Source organism: Malurus melanocephalus, unplaced genomic scaffold (assembly GCF_030028575.1).
Source record: "Malurus melanocephalus ecotype Western Australia unplaced genomic scaffold, MMel_1.1 scaffold_109, whole genome shotgun sequence".
NCBI classification, from domain to species: Eukaryota; Metazoa; Chordata; class Aves; order Passeriformes; family Maluridae; genus Malurus; species Malurus melanocephalus.
Genome location: NW_026623341.1, coordinates 1,009,139 through 1,032,404, shown reverse-complemented (window position 1 = coordinate 1,032,404; position 23,266 = coordinate 1,009,139). Strand labels below are relative to the sequence as shown.

General features: G+C 35.6%; 1 protein-coding gene across 1 annotated transcript in view; it reads right to left on the bottom strand.

Annotated features, from left to right (window-relative positions):
• The window catches only part of PHF3 (PHD finger protein 3), a 42,236-nt gene extending 22,252 nt beyond the window's left edge, over positions 1-19,984 (bottom strand). The window contains exons 1-3 of the mRNA XM_057369429.1: positions 19,711-19,984; positions 9,834-9,995; positions 6,830-8,645 (exon numbers count right to left, since the gene is read on the bottom strand). Of these exons, the coding sequence (XP_057225412.1) occupies positions 6,830-8,645; positions 9,834-9,995; positions 19,711-19,954 (2,222 nt within the window). The 5' untranslated portion in view covers positions 19,955-19,984. The remainder of the gene's footprint in view (positions 1-6,829; positions 8,646-9,833; positions 9,996-19,710) is intronic.
• Between the last annotated feature and the right edge of the window lie 3,282 nt (positions 19,985-23,266).

Here is a 23,266-nt window from a genome sequence, read left to right as displayed (position 1 = left end):
AGAAAGAAAAACGTGTTTTAAAATGTTAAATCATGCCACATTCAGCAAAAAAACTTGCTTTCATTGGCATTTAATATAAAAACAACCTTTTCGTGAAGAAAAATATAAAGAAATCTGACAGGTGACAGCAGACATTACTATAGCTCATTGGGACTTTTGCATAGAGTTTGTTATTTCATTACTTCAAAGAATTCCAATGGTAGTCCACATACCAGCACAAAAAGAGACACCTTAAAATCAGAAAGTAATTCAGGAAATATAAAAAAAAAAACAAAATACTTAATGCAAACCTGCTACAATCCCTCTTATGATCAGAGGACCTTCTTAGGTGTTATTATTTGTAGTAAATTAAATTCATTCACTAGATGAAAAATTCAGGCTTGGACAATTTATTTTCTAAATATATGGGCCACATTTGAAAATTAACTTACATACTTTCAAGTTAAGTAACAGMAGCAAGTTTCCTGAGAAATTCATTACTTTAAAATGGGCAGAAACTACCTCACTCATGAAACAGTTCTTCATTGTAAAGCTATATTTGAGTAAAAACAAAAGACACAAAAAACCAGGAACTGTCAAGAGTAGTTCAATGTGGGCCAGTAATCAGCATTTTAAGATTAATAATAATGTAAGCTGCATTGCCAAAGAAAATTATTTATTTCAGAAACAATTGCTTCTCTTTAATTCTTCATGTTTGTGGTACATAGCAATTGGGAAAAGTACCACAAGAGCACTCAAATCTTAAACCCAAAAAAACTCCAAATCAAATTATTGGAAACAACAACCTAGCCCCAAACTTACCTAGGAGGAGTAAACTCACTGTTCACTTTTTTAAGACTTCAGTATTTTAAGCAAGTTCCCCATCTGTATTTCCATCCCTTAATGATACTGTTCACCAGTCTTACACAGATCTCTTGCTAACATTAACATTACAACCATTTTCTCTGGGGCACTGATGCTAMAGCCCAGCCAACATTAAAGCAGGAACAAGATATTCATGGCATAGCAGCTTTAGCAGAGTTTATGTTACACATTGGTGAAGTAGTATGTCTCAATACAAAGCTCAAATGAAATGTGTGTCTGTCCAAAAAATATCTGCACTACCTTCTCAGAACACAGACATGAGAAGTTCCACTTGTTCGCTTTTTGACAAAGTCTAACCACAAGTGACATGACTTTTCAGGTTCTGATCTTCTAGAAAAAAAACCCCACACATCTATCTCAATCACTATCAGCAGATCTCTTTAAAAGGAATTTGCAGCATATGAAAYAGACACTGTAAACTTATTGCCTAAGAACTAAATTTCARTAACTCATATTTTATGGCATATAACTTTGTTCTCTTTCTTAAAGGCATAATCTTCTTTGCTTTTCATGTTAYAGGAACCTCTCCAAAAAGGAGAAGACAAAAAACACTATGCTTTTTGAACTAMAGATGAATTCATGAAACATGCCAAACAGCAAAGCCAAAACCACTGAACTTCCTCAAAACCCGGAAAAAAAATAGTACATTTCCTAACATTATCTACACATGTTGCAGGATCAGCATCATATGTTCTATAAACTGCATTTATAAGCAGTTTGCATTTATGCCCATCTTTTATAAAACTATTTTAGACAACTTATGGTRTCCATTTGCTTGATTCCCTAATGCCACTGGTATTAATAATAATCGTACCAATACTGCAGTATAGTAATATAATCTATATAAAATCTACTAATATGTTTATGCAACTGTCAATAAAAATCAGTGGAGTCTTTCCTTTCGTTAATTATACATTACAGTGCTGTTTTGTTTATACTGTCATTCAGTTTTTCTACAGCTGTGGGTGGACAAGTATGAGAGCTTTTAATGCTGCAAGGCTTTTCACAGTGGAATAAAGCAGTAACAGAGGCAGAAAATTTAAAAGCATCATCCATTACTGTAGACTGATGACATCTTGCATAATCTGCAGTTTAACATACTCAAACTATTTAATGGACATTTACTACAACTAAGGCACCATCATTATTCTAATTATTGCTTCTCGTGAAGAATGTTCTCACAACAAATTGTTTGCTGTGTACTATCCGCTGATGCCAAGCATCACCACTCTAAAACAAAAAGCGTATGTAATTTAAGGATGCCTATAAGTTTGGAATCTTAAGCTCCTTTCTCAACCACCGTCTTTTGTATTGGCTGTGCAGACTGTGATAACCTGGATCCAATATCTGATAATTACAATATACTGACAATTTGCACTATTTTCAAAATACAAAYGCCCTAATAATAATCTTTATTACAGGTAAAAACAGTTTGCAGGTTGCACCCATAAGCCAAGTACTTTTCTCTATCACAGTTATGAAGAAACTTTTCAGGAGTGATGTGCAAGAGATCAGGAATACTGTATCTTTGTTAAATCAACTTTGGCACTTTCCAATTAATTATGTTGTACAGCATTACTAGTTTTTYCTCTATATTAAAGCATAGTTGAAATGTGGGGAGAAAGGAGTCATACCCTGAGTATTACTCTTGCATCACATAATTTTTCTGTGAGGTCTGAGGTCAGTTTGTCTGACCACTCAAACTGGATTATCAAATCTCAAGCAACAACAAAACAAAACCAGAAAAAAAMCCCCACAAAACAACAGCAAAACAGAATCCTTAAACTCCATAAACTATTAAAAGAATCTTCCTCAGAATTTCCTTGCTGAAATCAAAACAAGAAGTCATGCGCAACAAATTAAAGTGACGAATTTGCTTTGTGAAAATGCTTTCTAGAACATTTGCTTAGAAACAGTATCTCAAGCAATCTGCTATGAATTATACATCCACAATTCATGGAACTCCTCCTTAAAGAAGACAGACTACAGACAAGGGAAACAATCTGAAAAAATTCAGTTAGGTTTTGTCTATCTGTACAAGCAAGGAACCAGTTCAGCCTTCCAGCCTACAGAGAAYTGGAACATCTACAGTAAAAACCAGAGAAATCTGCAACATGAGACCCTACACCAGAAGGTTGGTACAAGAACTCTCACATTAGCAGGCTTCTCAATGTGTGCAGAGCCATCATTTTCATCTAGCACTATGTCAAGAAATTATTTTTAAAATTCAACTGTCTTTAAAGACCTTTAATGTGTTCTGAAAAAGTCGCTATTGTTTGTGACAAGGTTTACTATTTTTAACATCACTTTTTAGGAATTAGGAATTTGAGTAGTAACTTCAGAGTGTAACATTTTCAATTTTACGAATACATATCCATATATATACACACATTTCATTTATAGATAATGAAAATTTTTGCACATGATTTATATTATTAGGTGATTAAAAAACATCTGACAGCAACACGGGAACATATTGGCAAAGTCAAACATTGTAAAAAACAGTATGAGTGACAAGAATTCAAACCTTGCACTGAAAAAATACCCCTTCAGATGTGCTGAAAATTACAAAAAGTTGAATTGCCATTATCTGAGTTGTGCAGAAACACAAGATTTAGTTTTCCTATGAAAGACCAATTGTTTTTAGTTAYGTAGCAAAGGCACATCGCAATACATCAAGCAATCAAGCTGAGACAAYCCTAAAGCCAAACACTAATAACCCATTCTCTAAGTAATAGAAATAKATGTATAAAACAGCTTTGTTGATTACAGCTTATAAACTTCAAGACAAATGGCACAGAGTATGAAGTCACTGTTCAAACTCAGGTGCCAAACAATGATGATCTATCAACAGAAAGCAAGCAAGCATTGTCTCTTACAAAGCAACATTTTATAACTTGTAAACTTTTTTGATCATGCAAGCTTCATGTTAATAAAACAGTATTTCTCCTTTCCCAGACAAATCCACTGTATCTGCAGCACAAGGCAAGCATACTTTGACKCTGCATGTGGCCAGCAAATTACTGCTTCTATTCCTTAACATAAAAATTGACTGTCATGTGTTGATATGAAATAAAACAACACTGAAGTACCATCCTTGTACTGTTGTTCTAGCAGGCAGAGTAAAATGACTCTGGGGCTGTGTAAGGCCTATATAAGCATCACCGTATGGGGACTCTGTACACAAAGATGGCTGATGCCATGATTTCCATGCATTATCCTCAACCTGAATCAATTCTCCAAGCTTGGTACAATAACAAGTTAGTGGCTTTGCATTTGTTACAGGGAATAGATAAAGGTTCAAGTAYCTACTATCTGTATCCTGAACTTAAAAAGTATTATTTTACCGTGAAACACTGCAAAGCTCTTGGCACATTATTTCCCCATTTGGGGCTGCAATTTCAATTTAACTTCTCGTCCTACGAGCAATTTGTACTACAGCATTGATAAAAAATTTCCAAAGTTGAAATAACCTTAGAGAAGGATATAAACAAACGTTGTTTCAGATCTTAGCTGTACATTTGACATTTCTTGAACACACCATCATTTGACAGCATTTGTGTCTTACACTTTCTCATTTTCTCTTATACCATGAACAGAGRAAAAAAAGGATAAGAGTGATAAGCTAAGTGGTTTCAAAAGCGAAACAAAAATTCCTTGAAAAGTAGTCCAAAAACTGAATTGAAATCACTTTTCATTACAGTAAATGTTGACAGTTTTGATGAGTAACCAAGAGACAAAATTCATATTTATCACATTTCTTCTCTTTTGCAAGGTATTAAGTGTGTTTTATTTTCCTTGCACTAATCATTAAACAAGGACAAAATGCCAAGGCACTTGAGATTCAAGTTTTGCTTCCTCYTGTATCTTAAAGATAGCAAGTGAATCTGCAAGGTTTAAGTTTTTTGTAGCACACAACTACAAAGTACTGTAATTTGAACAAATGAAAACTTTATTAATTAGACTAGTGATGATAAAAAGTGACAGACTGAAAGTCTTAACTCTTCTGTAATTAGGCATGAGGCTCAATATTGCTAGTTTCCTTACTCCACGACTGTGTCTCAGTCACATTCTACATCCAAAATTCTGTGTTTATGTGCTAAGTATCTTTCTTAGCAAATCTGATGAAAGGTTTGGTTGCATCAACAGTGCAATGCACACACATAAAAYAACAAAAAACCCCTGAAACACCCGAGACTGACATTACAAAACTGAGGATACCCATAATCACCATCTGTGGCAACTCATAGGCTGTCTCAACCCAACCTCAGCTGGTGATTCATACACCACATTATTCTGGCAGGAGTAAGAACTGGAAATGTAAAATTTGGTTTGTTGAACTTAATCCTGTATCATTGTGTATCCCTATATCTTCTGTCACACTACTTTGACTTTATAAACTGAAATATGCAGATTCAGTTGAGTCACTGCCACATCTTCCAATACTGGTTCAATACATTTAGTAATAAAAATCAAGACTTTCTGAACTCTCACAAGACACTGAAAAAAAAAGCCCACAGAATGCTTAAAATACTAGCAAAAATAAAAGGAATATAAGACAAGTTCAACTCAAAGCTGCATTTTTAACATCTCCCAAGCAGTTTAAATTTCAAGTATCATATTTTGCTTTCAAAGTATCCACAGAAACATTTTTGTACCCAAAAGCAGCCTTTTGGGATGTAAACAATTCACTGAAATATAGGCTACCCACACAGTTCTAATGTTGTGATAATGCCCAAGAGGACAAAAAAAAAAAAGGAAATGCAACATGCATAAAATTAAACACTCTTACAAAGTCACAAATGGGAGAACTAAGGAATTAAAAAAAAATAAAATCACATGGAACTAAATTTGAGTACCCCTTCAATCAGGTAATTGTCAACAATCAGGCAGAGCAAACCCCCTAATAATTCCTTCAGACCACATTGATGCAGATACTACAGCTGCACAGTAAATGAATTTTCACACATTTGTTTTTCAAATATGACACAGTAAGTCAATAAAATTCAGACTGTCTTCTTAGATATAAACAAACGCCAAAGAAACACCTCAGGCACCAAAGATAATTGTTCTATATTTCACTCGGATGTATGGAGTTCTAAAGCACACTGAAAATTACTAGTAAAACTTTCACATAAGCAAAGGACTAAGCACAAATATCTTCAATTTTATACTAAAAAAACCCAAAAGGTAGGCTAGCAGGCAGATCAGCAACAACAACAACAAAATAATATTAAATCAAAATACAGTAAGTGTAATTAAAGAATTCTTATTCTTGGACTCATAGCTCATTAGTGAAACCCTTAGAATTCACTTAGAATGTAGAGTAACTTTTGTCACAGAAGGATATTAACTTCAGACGCAACCTCATTATCAGGTTTAAAGGCAATTTCAGATATGCCCACATGAAGTTTTACAGGTTTTTTGATACTCATGTTTTTCTTTGTCCCCTCCCTGCCAACTACTTAATTACTGTTACATTAAAGTCTCACTGCTTAATAATTATACCTGTATGTCCAGTATTAGAATTGCACCTGTACCAGAYAAAAATCACATATAAACAACTATTTGATTTTTTTGGTTGATGGTGACCCCTTCACTTAAGAGGTCTCTGAAAAGAAGGAAATGACAACCTGGAACACAGATACCTAAATTACTTTCTATGAAAAAAAGTCAAGGTTAAAGCGCGTAATTCAATAGCATAAAAGAATTATACATTGATCAAAATATGTATTTACATAATAAAACATTTCTATTCAAACCAAAGTATTTTCTACTGCTCTATTTAAATTATCAAAAAAGTGTATGAGTGCAAAGGAAATTAACTGACTGTATGACATACAGGYTTCTACTACAAAACTATGAGTTTTGTTTTGGCATGAGCAGCATGAAACATGGGGTGAKAGGAAAAAAAATTATCTTCCAAGACCAATAGTAAATTCCTAAGACACATTGCCACACACACCTGTTGCCATGTGGCTTTTTGCAAAAACCACATTGCTTGCTGGGCACCCAAATATGTTTGYTTTCATTAGGAGAGGTATGTTCCAAGCCTTCCCTTTTAACAGTTGAAATGTTATCTGGAATGAACAAGGGAGGTTCATCAAGTGAAAGACTTTTGCTACTTCTTCTCTGGCGAGGTTGGAGATTCTTATCATTTCTTTTTGATTTGTTTTTTTCTTTATCATCCTCCTTCAGATGTTCTACAACAGGGGGATCTTTAGTCTCTGCCTCTTCCTTTGTGGAGCTATTTGCTTTTAGCCCAGTTGCAAGCTGGTGTTTGCTGGCTTGCTTCTGACCAGGATGTGAAACATGGCCTGACAATGAATGCACAGAGTGGTGGGCATCTTTAGAACAGCTSTGATGAGTAGGAGATTTCTCACTTGTTTTTTGAACTGATGACTTCTGTGCTTGCCCAGAAGCCTGGRCTCGGGGTATTTTCTTCAGCTTTGTGTTGGTCTGCTTTTTTACAGTCACCCCTGAAACACTACTTTTTGCTTTCAAACCCAGATCAGGCTGTTTCTTCCTAATTTTAACCGGGTTATTTGGATGCTGATGACTCTCTTGCTCATCYGCATTTCGCTTCAGACTTGCTGAAGAGGGACTGTGAAGACCCGACACAGAAACACCAGTTCTTGTCCTTGAACGCATCATTTCCTGTTGCACTGTCCCTGRTTTCTGCCGAGCACCTGCAGTTAGGTTTTGTTTATTCTGTACTACAGATTTACTATGCTGAGACCTAATGTTCTTTTCACATTTTGTTGAAATACCTATTTGTTTCTCATCATCCTGAAATTTTGATGCCTCTGGGCCTTCTACTTTAGTACTGGTGATCTGCTGCTGTACATTTTGGCTTGTTTGGTCAACAACAGCGCTTTCTACAATGCTATTTCCTGGGTCAGCAGAAATAAACTCTTTGCTTTTCAAGTCTTTATTATCAATGTCTGTGCTGTCCAACAGTTTCTCAGACGGAGTTTCAGTTTTCTCCATTCCCTTGTCATCTCTAGCTTCTGTTACACATTCCTTTACTGACAATGTATTTTCATCAAGAGCTTCCACACTGTGGGAACCTAAACTGCAATCAACCCCCTCTTTCACAGAGCTGGACAAATTTGAAAAGGTRTCACAAATTTCATCAGTATTCATGCAAGCACTAGATGAATCATTAGCTTTTCCRGTTACTTCAATCTGATTATGTTCTTCTGTATCCTTCTCTGATTCTTCTGCTTTATTATCAGTCTTTTCTTCTGAAGAATTTTCCAAGCCTATTGATTCAATGACATCAGTTGTTTCATTTTTAACTGGAATCATTTCAGTATCAGTAGATACTGAACACACTGACTCAGCACTCCCAGAGTCAGACTTWGTTGCAACTTTTGCTATTTCCTTTGTTTCCCCAGGAGAAGGAGAACAGGGACCTGTTAAGTCAGCACAACTTAATTCTTGAGATGTTTCCTCAACTTTTGCCTGCTCAGGGGTTTCAGACTCTGTTTCTTTCACATCTTCAGGATCGGGCAGACATTTCGTATTACTTTGGGATGTTGTTACTGTTGCTGCTGTTCCTTCTACCTGTCCTGATCGTCTTGTASTACGCCTAACTTCCCTAGGTTGCTCGGTTTTCAAGCGAGCAGCAACATCTGTCTCTTTAGCTGGACTTCTCTCTTGTTTCTGTCCATTTTTTGGAGCAGATCCACTTTTTACAGATGACTTTTTGGTATTAACAGGAGGAGCAACATTTGAACGCTTTGCTAGCGTGCTTTGCCGCAGACTCCGTACTGGTTCTAGGAAGGGAAAAAGAAAAATCTCTTAGCTACTCCTCTTAGCTTCTTTCTCCTTTGCAAATACAACATTTATGTAGAWCAGAACTGAGTTACCCCAATTTAACTTATTGGACACAAAGAGAACTTAAAACTTAGTTGTTTACTAAACTTTAAAACCTCCCCAAAACCAAATTACTTGCATTTCAATTTAACACTGACACAGTTTGGATGTAAGATCTCATTATTCTAAAGGCTATGGAATTTCTAAATAGAATGTACAAAACACATATGATGATAGGAAGACAGTCAAACCAACTCTACTTATCTACCCCTCAGTCTCTTTTACCTCAAGCAAAAACTGCACAAGCTATATTGTGATTAGAAGTATAACTGAAGTTTAAAAAGCTTTTAGAGAACAGCCCATGAATCTAAGATACAGTCACATTCTGACTTGATGGCAACTTTTACAGCTTCTGATTTACAAGTAATCATTCCAGTGCCTTTCTAAACAGCATAATCACCAGCTTTGTACCACAGGCTCATATTTAAATTCTAATCTCCATATTAAGTAATTTTATCTTTCAAACTCAACCTGCTCTATAGGGGAAAAAAACAAGAGCAGTAAATAACTCCACCAGTTCAACAAGTTAGAAACCCCTAACTATAATCAATTAGCTACTATGACAAAGTAAAATATTTTAATAATATATTGAGTATACYGAGATATTTTGATTAATGACTTTCTRACTGCAAATACTATAACCTAATTTAAAACAAAAAGAGAACATGCAAATAAAAATAAATAGAATCAAAACTTTAACTGGAAATAAGAGACATGCTAGCCTAATATTCCAGTGCTGTTTTGCAACTCCATCATGCTTTTTTTGGTTAAGAACTACAGCATTAATTTGACATAGGTAAAAGGATCAAAACCTCAAAAAATTAGTTTAAGCACCATACGCCTTCTCCATAAGCCRTAAGTAAGATGCTACATATCTATTAAAGAGGAATTTGAATTGAGTTGTACACTATGGATACCAGCTTCTCGCTGCAATGTATGAAAAAGGAAGTGTCTACTGGAATTCACCCAACCAATTTAAATTTATTCACCCAATAAATTTAAAGCTTTACTTTAAATTTATAAATGCTGGGGTGGGATTTTAAATATCTAAGGTACTTCAAACATGCAAACACGTAATTTCTGATCACCTTGTGCCATTAAACGTGGTGATTTCCTCGGTGATGCGACCGATGCTTCTTCAGCACGGCTTCTCAAATTCCTATTAGGTAAAGCAAGCTCGTCGTCATCAATGGTATCATTACCACTCTCTTTAACTCCTTCTTCATCCATAGTATCATCAAGACCAGTAACTGGAAAAAACAAACAAGAAAGAGCCTAAAACTTAAAATGATCAAAAGGTGTTGTAGCTGTAATGCTGAGCAAGACAGGGGAAGAGACAGCAAAAATTAAATAAATTTGCCATCTGAAAACAAGCAAAAGGGGGGGGGGGCGGGACAAAGATGAAATGAAGGACAGAAAATTCCCATGTGAGGCAATTTCAGCATACAAGAAGGTATCACCCAAAGCTTAAAACTTCTGTAGTCAGTYCTTATAGCTTTTTTGTGGACTCACATTTTTATTGAGTTTTTTTTTTTTGCCACAAGAAGGTCCCCAGCCTTAGAGGATCAGCTGTCCCTCACTGTCCCTTCCCACCTAAGAAAAAGTGAAGAAAGGTAAACAGCAGAAAGAGCTGATCCAGAAACGCAGAGTTTTAAAATCACTGTTTTCTCGCAGGACACCATTTTAAAACTCTCAGCCCCACCCACAWGTGCATCTGCAATGCCTTTTTAGAAGAGCTTTAAGTGCAGCAAGCATTTAACCTCCCAGGMGAGAAAGGGAACGCTGTCCTTATTGAATTCCTATCCTCCACTAATCTGAGAAGGATCCCAGAGGCTGCTCCTGAAAACAGGTTTCCTAAGATGCAGTCCAATCACTATAACAGCCATTCTCATCACTTGCCCTAAGTTTGGTTCTTGCAGTGGTTGCCTCTCCTATCCTAAGATCCTATGTGTAATTAATGAATCCTGGTTCCATGGGATGCAAATTTGTGAGATCAAGCCAAACACTCAAGTACCTTTACAAAACACGTAGGAATGTCTGACAAATGTAACAGACTCCAAACAGTCAAGTTATGACTGTTTTTCATTATGAAGACACCTATCTTGAAGCATTTTTAAGATAAATTCACACGACACATACAAGATATTTAAAAATTTCTAACAATTTATATCAGTTTTAAGTAAGTAGTTAATACACCAATCACAAAAGTAAAAAAAMCAAGAATTGAAATTGTTAGAATTCTTAGATCAGCTTATAAAATCTCAATATTCATTCCTGTTCCTTTTCAGGTCCGATACTACTGCAACTTTAAAAGACAAAGCTCTTGTGAAGGCGCTACAATAAYAAGCATACTTTTAAAATAACAAAAATTGGAAGCTGTAAAACWCTGCTGAAACCAGAGTGATGAATAACCAGGCCTATCAATCCACAATCACATACCATGACAAATTTAAAAAATAAAGTAACCAAGCAACCTGTTAGCAGTTCAAATATTAGAAAGTTTTCTATCAGCCTCTTAAGGAAGGCTGATCATGGCACCAGGAATTTGGCATTCGGAACCTCTGTAACCAGATGGCTGCCAGGGGTTGAAAGCAAGGAGTTTCTTAAGCTAACAAATTATGGTTATTGTTTTTATTTTAACCASCATTTTTAGTTACTGCATTGTATATATCAGTTACAAGGAAAAGTGTTTGTGGAAATTACTATCCACTTCTACTTTCCAATCCACAGAGCCACCTTTATCTGTGTGTTTACAAACATACAGATATCACATACAAGGTGCTCAAGGCTGATAAAATTGGTTTTACTCCACTCAAGAGTGTTCCTTCATCACTTACTTCTTATACATTACATACTGGACAAACTGGCAGAAAAATGACATTGTAACTGCCTCATTATACATTATTTTCCCCGTAAATATCTACTACTGGCCATTGTCCAAGATGGAAAYCTGAACAAGATGGACCCTCACTCTAATTCCAGCTGCCCATTCTCATGTTCTCACAGCTTATATCCTCCCAGAAGCTTTGCACTTTGGTATTTATGTTCTAATAGTGTTCCTACAAAACAAGGAACTGGTTTTTGGGAACAGACTACAACAAAAGAGACTCTTTTCAGATCCACCTCTGTTCTTTGTGTGTAGAACTAATCTAGTGAGCTATTGAACAACATGAAAAAAAAAAAAACCTACTAGGACAGCTTCTGAAACAACTGGAGCATATTTCAGGGCTGACAGCAACTAGAGGTTTGGGTTTTACAATATTCTTGCTAAAATTAATGAATTTATACACCCTCAATTAATAACAAAAGGGACACATTCAGTCCATTACCAAGAAGACAGYTTAAAATACTAGAATTGAAGTATTTTCATACTTACAAGACTCTGTGCTGTAGCTTTAATTTTACAGAGGAATTTGAAGCACAGAATCTTGCTAATTTCAAACCACCTGAACTAGAACTCAGCTAGTACAGACAGCCTCCCGAGGGCCCTGATGAGGAGCATTCACAGACCCTGCTGGGAAGAGAAAAAGTGACAGAGAACAGCAATAGATACAGAGAAGATGAGGAAAGTAAATTATGAAAGAGAAGTGGAGGAAAAGAAACAACTTTAGGAAAAGTAAAGCAACAAAAGCTAAATGAGAAAGAACAAAAAAAAGAAACAAAAAAAAGAAAAATGACCTTAGTAACAAATATCTAAAGATTAGCTCAGTAATAAGTATAGAAAATAGAAGAATAAAATAGGAAAAAACAAAAAAGGGTGAAAAAGAAAAACATATCTGAATAGGAAGAGTTGTATACCAGTATACAATTGAACGGACTTCAGTATACCAGTATACAATTGAAACAGTATACAAGTTCAATTGTATACCAGTATACAATTGAACAAACAAGAAAAGTATTAACCACATTCAACATATTTGTACCGGAAAAGGCACCACTGACCTTCACCTTACTATTTTGAGTTTCTCCATTACTTGTAAAGTATCTAAATTTCCAAACTACTGCTCTGTACCACCAACTCATTTTTGTATGTTATATAATAACAGAGTAAAAACAGTAAAAACAGTAAAAACAGTAAAAACAGCCTACTTGCAAATTTAAAGCAATGCTTTCCGTATGCTACAACAAAAGCATGACCACTTTTTAATTCGTTAGCAATTGTAAAACTTAAGATAACAAGCCTTACTTTCTGGTGAAAGAGRAGGTAAGGAGAAGAAAACACCAGTAAATAATAATCAAAAATTATGACATTTTTAAATCCTAATTTTTATTAATATAAGTCTTCCCTTGATTATTTTCAGCCACAACTAAGACAGAAACACTCCTTTTTGATACAAGGTAAATGTCAAGTGCAGAAATAAATTTATTTTCTTTAGATGTTCGCCCTGGATTTCTTTTGCTTAGGTAACCATACTGAACAGAACATCACTCTTGTTCCTGCTTTGTGCTGTTATAAAATGCTAAGTCCAGCCGAATCACACTAACTGCAAGAATGAGTGAGTCCACGGCAGATTACATGTAAGCATCACAAATTATATGGAAATGGTTGAAATTTTCAAATTTCTACTACGCTTTATGTAAATAACAACATAAAAATTAACATGAYGCTTCAATGAAAAGAACAGTTAGTCTAAGGCAGTAACTAGTATGTCTAGGTAAGCCTTCAGAATAATAACTTCCAGTGAAGTAATGAAACATACAGATATTGTGATATTTTGTCATTAAGTCTTAAGATTGTAAATGAAGATGGTATATGTYCTATGAAAAACCTTTTTCCTACTGACATTTGTGATGCATGTGTTCAAGAAACAGGATTAAAACTAACTTTTTGTATAAAAAAAAAAATTATTTTCAAGAGAAATGTGATTGATGACATAATCTACATAAGCAAACATCAAATCCCAACTGTTTTACAAAAGTTTGCCTGTAACCCCTTGAACAGAGAATTTGCCTGCAAGTACCTTGGCCTGACTGCCCAGTGCAAGAAAAGAATCATAGTAAGTAACATGAAATATTAACTAAGTATTTGTTCCCATTCTCCACTAAAGTCTGTACTGTAAAGAGGTACTTTTACAGTGTTTAGAATAAAGACATATGGAAATCAACTAGGATTAATAAATTTAATACAGCATGTATCTTGACAGAGGACTGCATACTCCTTTTATTAAAAAGATGGAGCTACATCACAAGCCTACTGAATTGTGGTTCTTTAGTGACACAAACCTTTTACTTTGGAAATCAGGAGCAGTTAAGCTCAAATTTTAACCACAAAGTAAAAGCAGTGCACCAAACAAAGCACTTTAAATGAAATAATTTTATTAAGAAGAGAGTCTTCATGTATTTACAAATCAGACCGCTAATCTAAATTGCTTTGCAAATCGTARTACAGGTCCAACCTCTCTCCACCCATGAAACTGATCCAGAGGCACAAATAACTAAATACTTCAGAAGGACATTAGGTGGAGAACACAGGTGGTATGCCACCTACAAACAGAAAAGGGCGCAAAATAAACATTCTCCAGGTTCTCAATACCAATACTTTAAATTTTATACAGAAAAGTTACTATTGGTCTGTTCCACTGATGTGGAACTATTCATATGGACAGCTTGGAGGAAGGAAGGCATAAAGAGGTAAGAAAACTGAGAGAAACTGCAGGCCAACTTTTGGACTGGAATCTGAAGGTTACATTCCAAATTACTTCAAATGTAGGAGGATAAATACATATACATTTGGCTTTAGTGAAAATAGCCTGAAATGCCTTACACAGCCAGACAGTACACTAGSTAAGGAGTATTTGTAGTCAGACAATTTGGTTTGGCTCCAAAATTCAGTAGGTGATCATGATTTTAKGAGAGGTTTGCTTTTAACAATATTCATGAAAACACAAGCTAAAACCAGAAAGAGCAGGCTGCACTTGAGTGAAGCACTCTCCGAACAGCATTCAGAGGGACAGGGGAAAAAARGGGCAATTAAAAAGATGTCCCTAACACAGTTTGTACATTCTTAAAGGATCAGTCTTCTTTATCAGCTATGGTAAGTACCTTATTTGACAAACATTCCCATAAACTAAATTGGTTAAAAGCTTGGTTTTAATATGGAATCTAGAAATGTCTCCAGGTGATATGMAACTAAAATTCTATTCTCTGTGTTTTATAGATATAATAAATCAAACGACCCCAGTAAATGACCTTCTAAAAAGCTACAGAATTCATGATAGCTAAGAAGTACCTATTTAGTATGAATGCTAAGTTAGCTCACTGGCACATGACCAGTCTGACCTCCTATACATGCTCACAGGTACATAGGCTTCCAGCATGTCTTCCAGCAAGAACCAAACCAGAAAAGCTATCACACAGGTACCATTCAAAGCTGAAATAAGTGTGTCGCTTTCAAGAGTTACGTTATATTCAAAACTTCAGAGTTTCCACTTCTCATCAATGAATTGCTCAATAAGTAAAAAAAACAAAAAAACAATGCAACCCCAAAAGCACACCTCCACACCCACTCACACCACCCAAACATCTAAAATGGCCAAGAGCTGTTCTACACAACCTAACTTTCTGTGCTGGTCATTGACAGCTTGGAAGAACAGTGACCTCAYCAAACTGATGAAAAGAAGCATCTAAAACATCATTTGGGACAYTTCTGACTGTTTCAAGAATTTGGATTTAATTTATTTCTCAGAAGTTTCATTTTGTCAAATTCTGTCCTTTAATTGGAAAGGAGAGCAATTATATCAATTTCCACTATCAACACAACTTTTTTCTGCTAATACCTGCTTCAGAACAGGAAGAGCCCTCCATTACTGTTAAGTTCGTATGAGCTGCAGTAAGACATGTAGATTGTGAATCAAGGTTCACACTGAGGCAACAGAACTTCCTAACATGCTGTAAGACCAGCAATCTCCTCAGTCTAGCTCCCTAAACCAGCAATCTAACTACATCTTTATAGTTTAGCAGTTAACTTTCACAAGCACATTCTGAAAGGATTTCAGCATAATTAAACCTCTACCCTACCTAAACCTTTACCTCTACCCTATCCAGCTTGTGAGAATGAKGAGTCATAAAGAATTACATCTACCTCTGCTCAAAGCATAACCAGGATCACCTGCAAGGAATCTTCTTGTCTTCTCTAAATATGTAATTATTAAATCAAAGCTAAAAAGATAAACCCATTCTATTACTTTAACCCCATTCTATTACTCAGGTGCAATTACAGAAGCAAGTTCAGCAAGTCTGGTCTGCTCTGTCTTTGGCCTTTGTTGGTCTTTGTCTGACAAACAGTGTCAACTAAGGACACCACCTAAATCCAGCACGATCTGGACACCGGCCAAGAGATAAACATGAGACTGCTTTATTGGTACAACAGATAGGCAACTAAGATCCATTTTCATACTCTTTGCTACTTGTCATATACCAATACTGCTGATTGAAACACTCAGTACTAAGAAAGAAATGGACCTGGTGAAGTGAGTCCAGAGGAGGCCACAAAAAATGACTGAAGTGTTRGAACAGCTGTCCTTTGAAGGCTGGGAGAATTGGGGGTTTTTGGCCTGGAGAATAGGGGAACACCTCATTGTGGCTTTTCAATACTTAAAGGGGCTTGTAAGAAAAACGGGAACAGACTTTTTAGTATGGCCTGTACRGACAGGACAAGGGTAATGGTTTTAAACTAAAAGGGTAGATTCAGACTGGATATAAGGAAGAACTTCTTTATTATGGGATGGTGAAACACTGGAAGAGGTTGCCAAGASAGGTGGCAGATGCCCCATCCCTGGAAATCTTCAAGGTCAGGCTGGACAGGGCTCTGAGGAACCTGATCTAGCTGAACATGTCCCTAYTCACTGCAGAGGGGCTGCACTAGATGACCTTTATAGCTCCCCTGCAAACCAAACCATTCTGTGATTCTATGCCACTATTCTCCCCAAGAGATGTAGTTACAATTAAACTTAAAAAAAAATCTGTGTTTTCTGGATAGATGTCTCTGTCTATGTGTTTCTTATAGGCATGCACTTGAACTGTTTAAAGGACATACAATAAATTGCTACAGCATCCATCACATACAGTCAGGTAATGGGTGACTACCATAAAAAGAACTTAGTATTAATAAAAAGCTTAGCTCTTGATGAATGGTGTGCAATAGAAACCCTAAAGCTGAGCAAAACATGTTGAACAAGCAGTAACTTTGGATCAGGCCTGTAAAAATTCCCAACAGAAACTGATGTCCATGCAGCAGTAAGAAAAAGAATAGGAAACAAACCCATACTCAAAACCAACTTAAGAGCAAGAGAGAAAGGGTTCAGAAGAAAAAAACGCATCATCTCTGAAATAAAGCAGAAAAAATGTTGTCGCAATCCTGAGAAATTAGATATGCAGGTAAGAAGCAGGCCTGAATCAAGCCCTTCTCTGAGCTTCTGCTACTTATATATACTCATGCTCACATAAGAAATTTCACATTTATAAGGTTGGATTGAAGGCATATAAGGATAGAATCTTGTTTGTGCACAGGTTTTATACTCCTGAATTCTGGTCAAATTTGCTTTGAAAGAAGCTTTAGTGAGCCATGCCTTGTGCTCCTCCATTTTATCTAGAAGACCTGATACATTTTAGCTAAAATACCTCCCCTCAATTTAACTATTACTACCATTATCTCTCCAGCTTGCTCACAGCAATCAAATAAGCTGTAGCATGAACTCTTCACCACTTAWAAAATTCTACAAAACAGAATCCAGTCAAGCCCACTTATTCAGGAAGCATCAARTATGGTAAACCTGTCCTTTGCTGGTCCTGTGAATCAATTTCCATGAGCACTTTGCTCCTTTTCTTAAGCTGTTTAATAGTCTAGGCATGGGTTACGCAAAGTATTAACTGAAGATCCAGAATGAACTGTGGCAATTAAATTTGTGCCTCTGGAAAAACTTCACTCTTTTCTCCAGCAACAAAATCAAGAGYGCAAGAAATACCAAGTATTCTAGCTCTAAGAACACATTAAGGCGAGTACTTTCAGGAGAGTTATGGCTTTTTACTTTTTAGACAAATTGAAGTTGGTGTACAGATGGGCTTCCATATAAACTGTCTGGGAAAAACAGCTTTTGCAAGGCTTAACTTGTACCACAGGTACTACCATGTTGAATAACCACACTATTCCCAGCAAACTACATCAGCTGTGTTGGATGACTGACAGCATCACACACATCAAATAAATCACAGCTATATGAACTTTCAAGGAAAAAAGACAAGCAAAGAAACTGTACTTCAAACTAATACTCATTATTCTTAACTAAAAAMTTTTAAGTACATATTGCAGTCCTATCATCTCAGAATAAGGACAGCTCTTACCAAGACCTACAAAGAGCAAGCAACAACAAAAACACGTAATGTTCTTTTGGACACCTACATTAATTCCAAATTACACATTTTAATTTMTTTACTGAAATGTGGCTCTATTCTTGGTGCTTTCAGATTTAATAACATTAAATTCATTAACTCAGCATAAATCAAATCAGCTTTGAATCCTTCAGTCTTCTRACAGCGTGAAATAGTAGCTATCAAGTAAACAGACTAGCTCACTTGTTTTAATGGACCTTAAAATCAATAGTGATAATTTAAGTATTAACAGTATTAATTATTGCACTACTGACCCCTGTCAGGAGAAATATATGCCAGGAATCCCCTTAACGTCTCTCCATACCTTCCAGTTGTATCCTATGAGTTAATTCAAAAATTTTAAAGATAGTATAGGCTTACTGGASGATGCAATATGACAAAAGAATTTGTAAGAGAAGTGGAATTTGGTTTAGCTGTGTACATTATACAGTCTTACGCACATTAAGAGGGATACAATTTTTGTTTGATAGGTTACAGACAAAAAATGTAAGAATACAGACTACTGCAAGAGGAAACAAAAGCATTATAGAYGACCTCAAAAATGTTCTACTGAAGTAGGAAAAAAACCCCAAATATCTTGTTATGGCTTTTGTAGTTCACTTTTTCATTGCCTTAATCAATATAATTTTTGGTTTGCCACTTTCCATGTTGTAATACCACCTAATTTAGTGAAGGTGAGAATTTAGTGTTAGTAACAGCAAAATACATATTTTATAATAAAATTATCAAGATTTTCAGGCACAGTTCATAAAACTTACATAATTATACAGGGTTTGTTTTTTTTGAGTATCTGCATTAATCTACAACACTTCTCAGTAATGAATGTAAAAATATATTTTTAAACTTCCAGTCAAATAAAGAACACTCCTAGGAATAGAGTATAGTTTTATCTCTTGCATCAAATTCAGTGTAATTATTCCAACTGTTCATAAATATTAGTAATATCAGGGATTGAATCATCTCTTTTTTTTTTAATCTTTTAAAACTACTCAATAACACCTGAGATTATTTTTATTTAAAACTTTGCTCTAAATTGTTTCCAAATCAGGTATGCCAAACAGTAAAGAAAAAAAAATATCATCATTCCAGGGTCTTGAAGCCAGCCGAAGCAAAACACTCAGAGCCCAGAACCAGCTCAGTATTAGAATGCCTAGAACTAACAGAATAACTCTGAGGTCAGAGTAGTAATTTGTACAACTCTCATGCTCCTACTGCTAATCCAGAAAAGTATTTTTTAAGCCAACCAATGACTTCAGTGATCAGGCACAGTACCTACACTAAACAAATCTTGCCTTTCATTGGGAATAATGTACAGACAAAGCCTAGGCTATTTCTGATTCACAAAAGGAGCCTTCCTCTATTGTTTTACACTGCAAAATTACTACTTCCTCTATTGTATTACACTACAAAATTAAAAAGCCCTGCTCATAGTTTACATGCCAGGCATGTAACTAGTGCATCGAAAAATGCCAGAAGGCAACAGAAATCCCAACTGATTATTTCTACGTTATGAAAGAGGGTTGGTACTAGAGTATAACTGCATTTTAAATTGTAATCTTAAAAAATTGTAAGAGTTACCTGTAGAACAAGGCATCTGGAAATTGGGGTCATTGCTATCCAAAACACGCAAACAGAACTGGGCACTTGCAGATCCTAGCATAGGATCCTTATCGCTGAGCATGTTCTTCAGCGAATCCTCTAAGACATTTTGACTTGTACTAAAATCCTCACAGACTTCATTCTCCAGGTTGGATTCTAGAAATAGGGCATCATCTAAGTGTTCAGTAGGAATTAAATGGTTAAATGTATCAACTATATCCATGAAGACTCCTGTGTGTCTTTCAGCCCTATAGAAAGACAAGAAAAATACCATAAGAAAATAAGCTACAAATTGTAAAACACCTAAGACACCAGCAAATTTTTTGGCTGTTGTGTTTTGTAAAGAATGCTTAAGGTATTTTAGAATTAAATAAAAAAATAAATAAATATATAAATAAAAAACTGCTTACAGCTTAGTATGGTGCACTGCATAACTAAAAATCAATTCCCTAATTATTTTTAAAAGAAATTCCAYGCTAAGTTAATATAATCTCCTCTRTCAGCATCCGAGTGCTAACACTTCTACAGAGTGTGTACAACAAAGGTAACTAGACAATTTCTTTTTAAAATTTGTTTAAATCTTAAGCAACCCAAGAGGGTAGGACACAAGAGGAAGAGGATATCAGAACAAGTGAACCTGGATAGCAGCACTGTGAGCATGAATCTTTTTTCTTTTCTAATGTAAAAATTTGAGGTCAGCTTCCACTAACATTAATGGAGCTGAGAAGGGTCCAGAGCCTGCCATACTAATACATGCTACTGAGAAGAACTAGATTTCTGTTCAAAGAGCAACAGCCAAGTACTTCATAGCTAGTTAGTATTCTTAAACAGTACAGTTGTATTGCTACTGTTTTTCACCTACCAATACATTCAATAAAATTACAGAAATCTTTTATGAAAATCTGTTCTCAATCAAGCACATGAGAATTCTGAGCTGGCATCAAAAGGGCCAGAAGCCTTTTAGAAACTTCAATTTTGAAGAAGTTTAGGTGAACTCCTAGAAGTCTACCTAAGGAATTGTATTCAAAGACAGCACCTGCATTTTACAAGGAATTCTCTTTTTTCTAGATCTTCGCAATGAAGCAGAAGTGCAACTACTACAACAGAGACTCAACTAATRAGAATGTATAACTAAACAACAGAATGGAAAAAAAGCAAAACATTTTTTTCAGTAGTTTTGATTTAGCATATACTCAAAGCGAACAGAGGTATTCATAATAAATATGGTCAGGTAAGGAAAATGGAGTAGTGCAGTACTGCCTGACTTAATGTGGTATACAGGACAGTCTGGAAAACCAGCCTTGGCACACTGAGCTGTTAAAGCTTTCACAAACAGCAAAAAGGCACATATTTTCGCGCTACTTCTTTCATCATGCTCCTCCCACATGAGACAAATTCTTTTTGTAAAGAATGAACACATTAATTAAAGGAAAATGACAAGTGAGAATAGGAGTTTGCAGTGCATCAATTATTTTCTAGATGGCTATTCCAGCAACCTGCCRCTAAATAAATCCTGTACTTATACTTACTAGAACATTAAGTATGCTTCCTTAGATGCATTAATGGGACATTTCTGTTTTAGCAACCAATTGGGAACATCCTAGCCAGATACATGTAAGGGCTCTGCTACAATTTCAACCCTATTTATGCTATTTATTTTATTTCACAATAAAATAATCTATGGATTTAACATGAATAGTATTTCTTTTTGATTGGGTGAGGCTTGTTAGGGTTTTTCTGTTTGTGAGGTTTTGTTGGGTTTTGGGTTGTTTTTTTGGTTTTTTTGAAATATGACAGTCTTTCTTCCTTCTCCCATGGGGCAGCTCAGAAGAAAACAATGGTCAAGTATGGCCCTGTGTCTCTGCAGAGCATGGTGTCTTTCCARTTTCTACATACTAACCACAACAGTCTAACCACAAAGCAGTCTAATACACAAGGTCCTACTGACCAAACAGGCAGCAGGAAGGAAGGTTTGGTCAAATCAGATGCATTTAGTAAGCAGGTAATACACTCAAGCAGCAAGTCATCATTTGAGAGCCCCTCACCAAAACAATGGACTGCTTTTATCAAGAAGTACAGTACATCTACATATACACCATACCAACTCACACCTATAACAGTCAGCATTATTTCTGAAGTTCCAAATCTGGCAACAAATGAAGAAGCAAACTAATGGAATGAGCAGTGTGCTGCACTGTATAAACAGTTTTTATTATTATACAGTTACAAAAATCTGATACTACACAGGATAAAATACAAGAGATGCAGTGGCTCCAAGTAAGAAAATAATTACAAATGCCCCAATATAGTACTTTAAAGCACCTTCCCGTAATGACAGGTGTTTTTTTGCATTAGCATAACATAAGCACAAGCATAGCTGCCATAGGATAAAATTATGGTGTACCCTGACATTACAAGTGTCAATGACACTGCAAAAGAACACCTACATATTGTGAGACTGCAAGAAGCCTTTCACATCCAACATTAAAAAGTGGCAGAGATTTTGAAGATATTTGCAATAACACATCCCAAAGTTTTTTCTAGATAGGAGAATATTTATGTATTTSTTACTCAAATATTGTTGTTCCCAAAGCAGTCATTACCACTTCAATAAAAGCAATGTTCAGTAGCAAAGCTTGAGAAGAACATTAGCACTTGCTACAAAAATCCCTCCTGACAGAAATTAACCTCTATCTTCAGTGATGTGATGAAAAAAAGAGATTACTTACAGTTTTGTAAGACTACCATGCAAAAATTCAGAACACTAAAGGCACTGTGAAGTAACTGCTAAAGCAACTACACATGCAGTGGCCACAGCCACCTTCAATGACACCTAAGCAGCTAGTAGAGAAAATTCATGAAGGATTTTATTGAAAGCTTTATTTCTGGAGCATGATCAGAAATATAAATATTATATAATATAATAAAGCATTTTATTTCTGAATCTATGATCAAGTGTAAGTTCTACCCAAATTTTGCATCAAAAAGTCAGGGAGCTTGCATAAAAATCCTACTATCACAAAATCTAATCTTAAAGATTTTGTTCTACCATTTTTAAAACAGCAAGTTTATGCCAGCAAAACACATGAAATCAAAATTTTGTTTTATCTGGCTTAAAAAACTACTGTGCAAGCTTTTTGCATAATTTGTACACCACCAAGCTATTTTAGAAAATTATTTCTAACATTACTAGATTATCACAAGAAGTGTAGAATCTGTGGGACTGAGTATKCAAGACACACTTCTTTAGATAGGCAGCTGTCAGAAACAGTTGCTTCRAGGAAAAAAAAAAATCTTCCCTTACACAATGCCTTAAGTATACGAAATTTGAATTATTTATTTTGCATTTGAAACACTTTGAACATCAGGAAAAACAGCCAGAGGTACAGGTAAAAGCACAGTTAAGATTTTCATGCTCACTTATTTCCWAAGATAATTCTAACCCCTCAGAGGAAGAATGTGTAATTCCTCTGGAACACAGCTGTGTCCTCCACTTGAACCCTAATGGCCAGTGCCTCGGCAACACTCCCAGCAC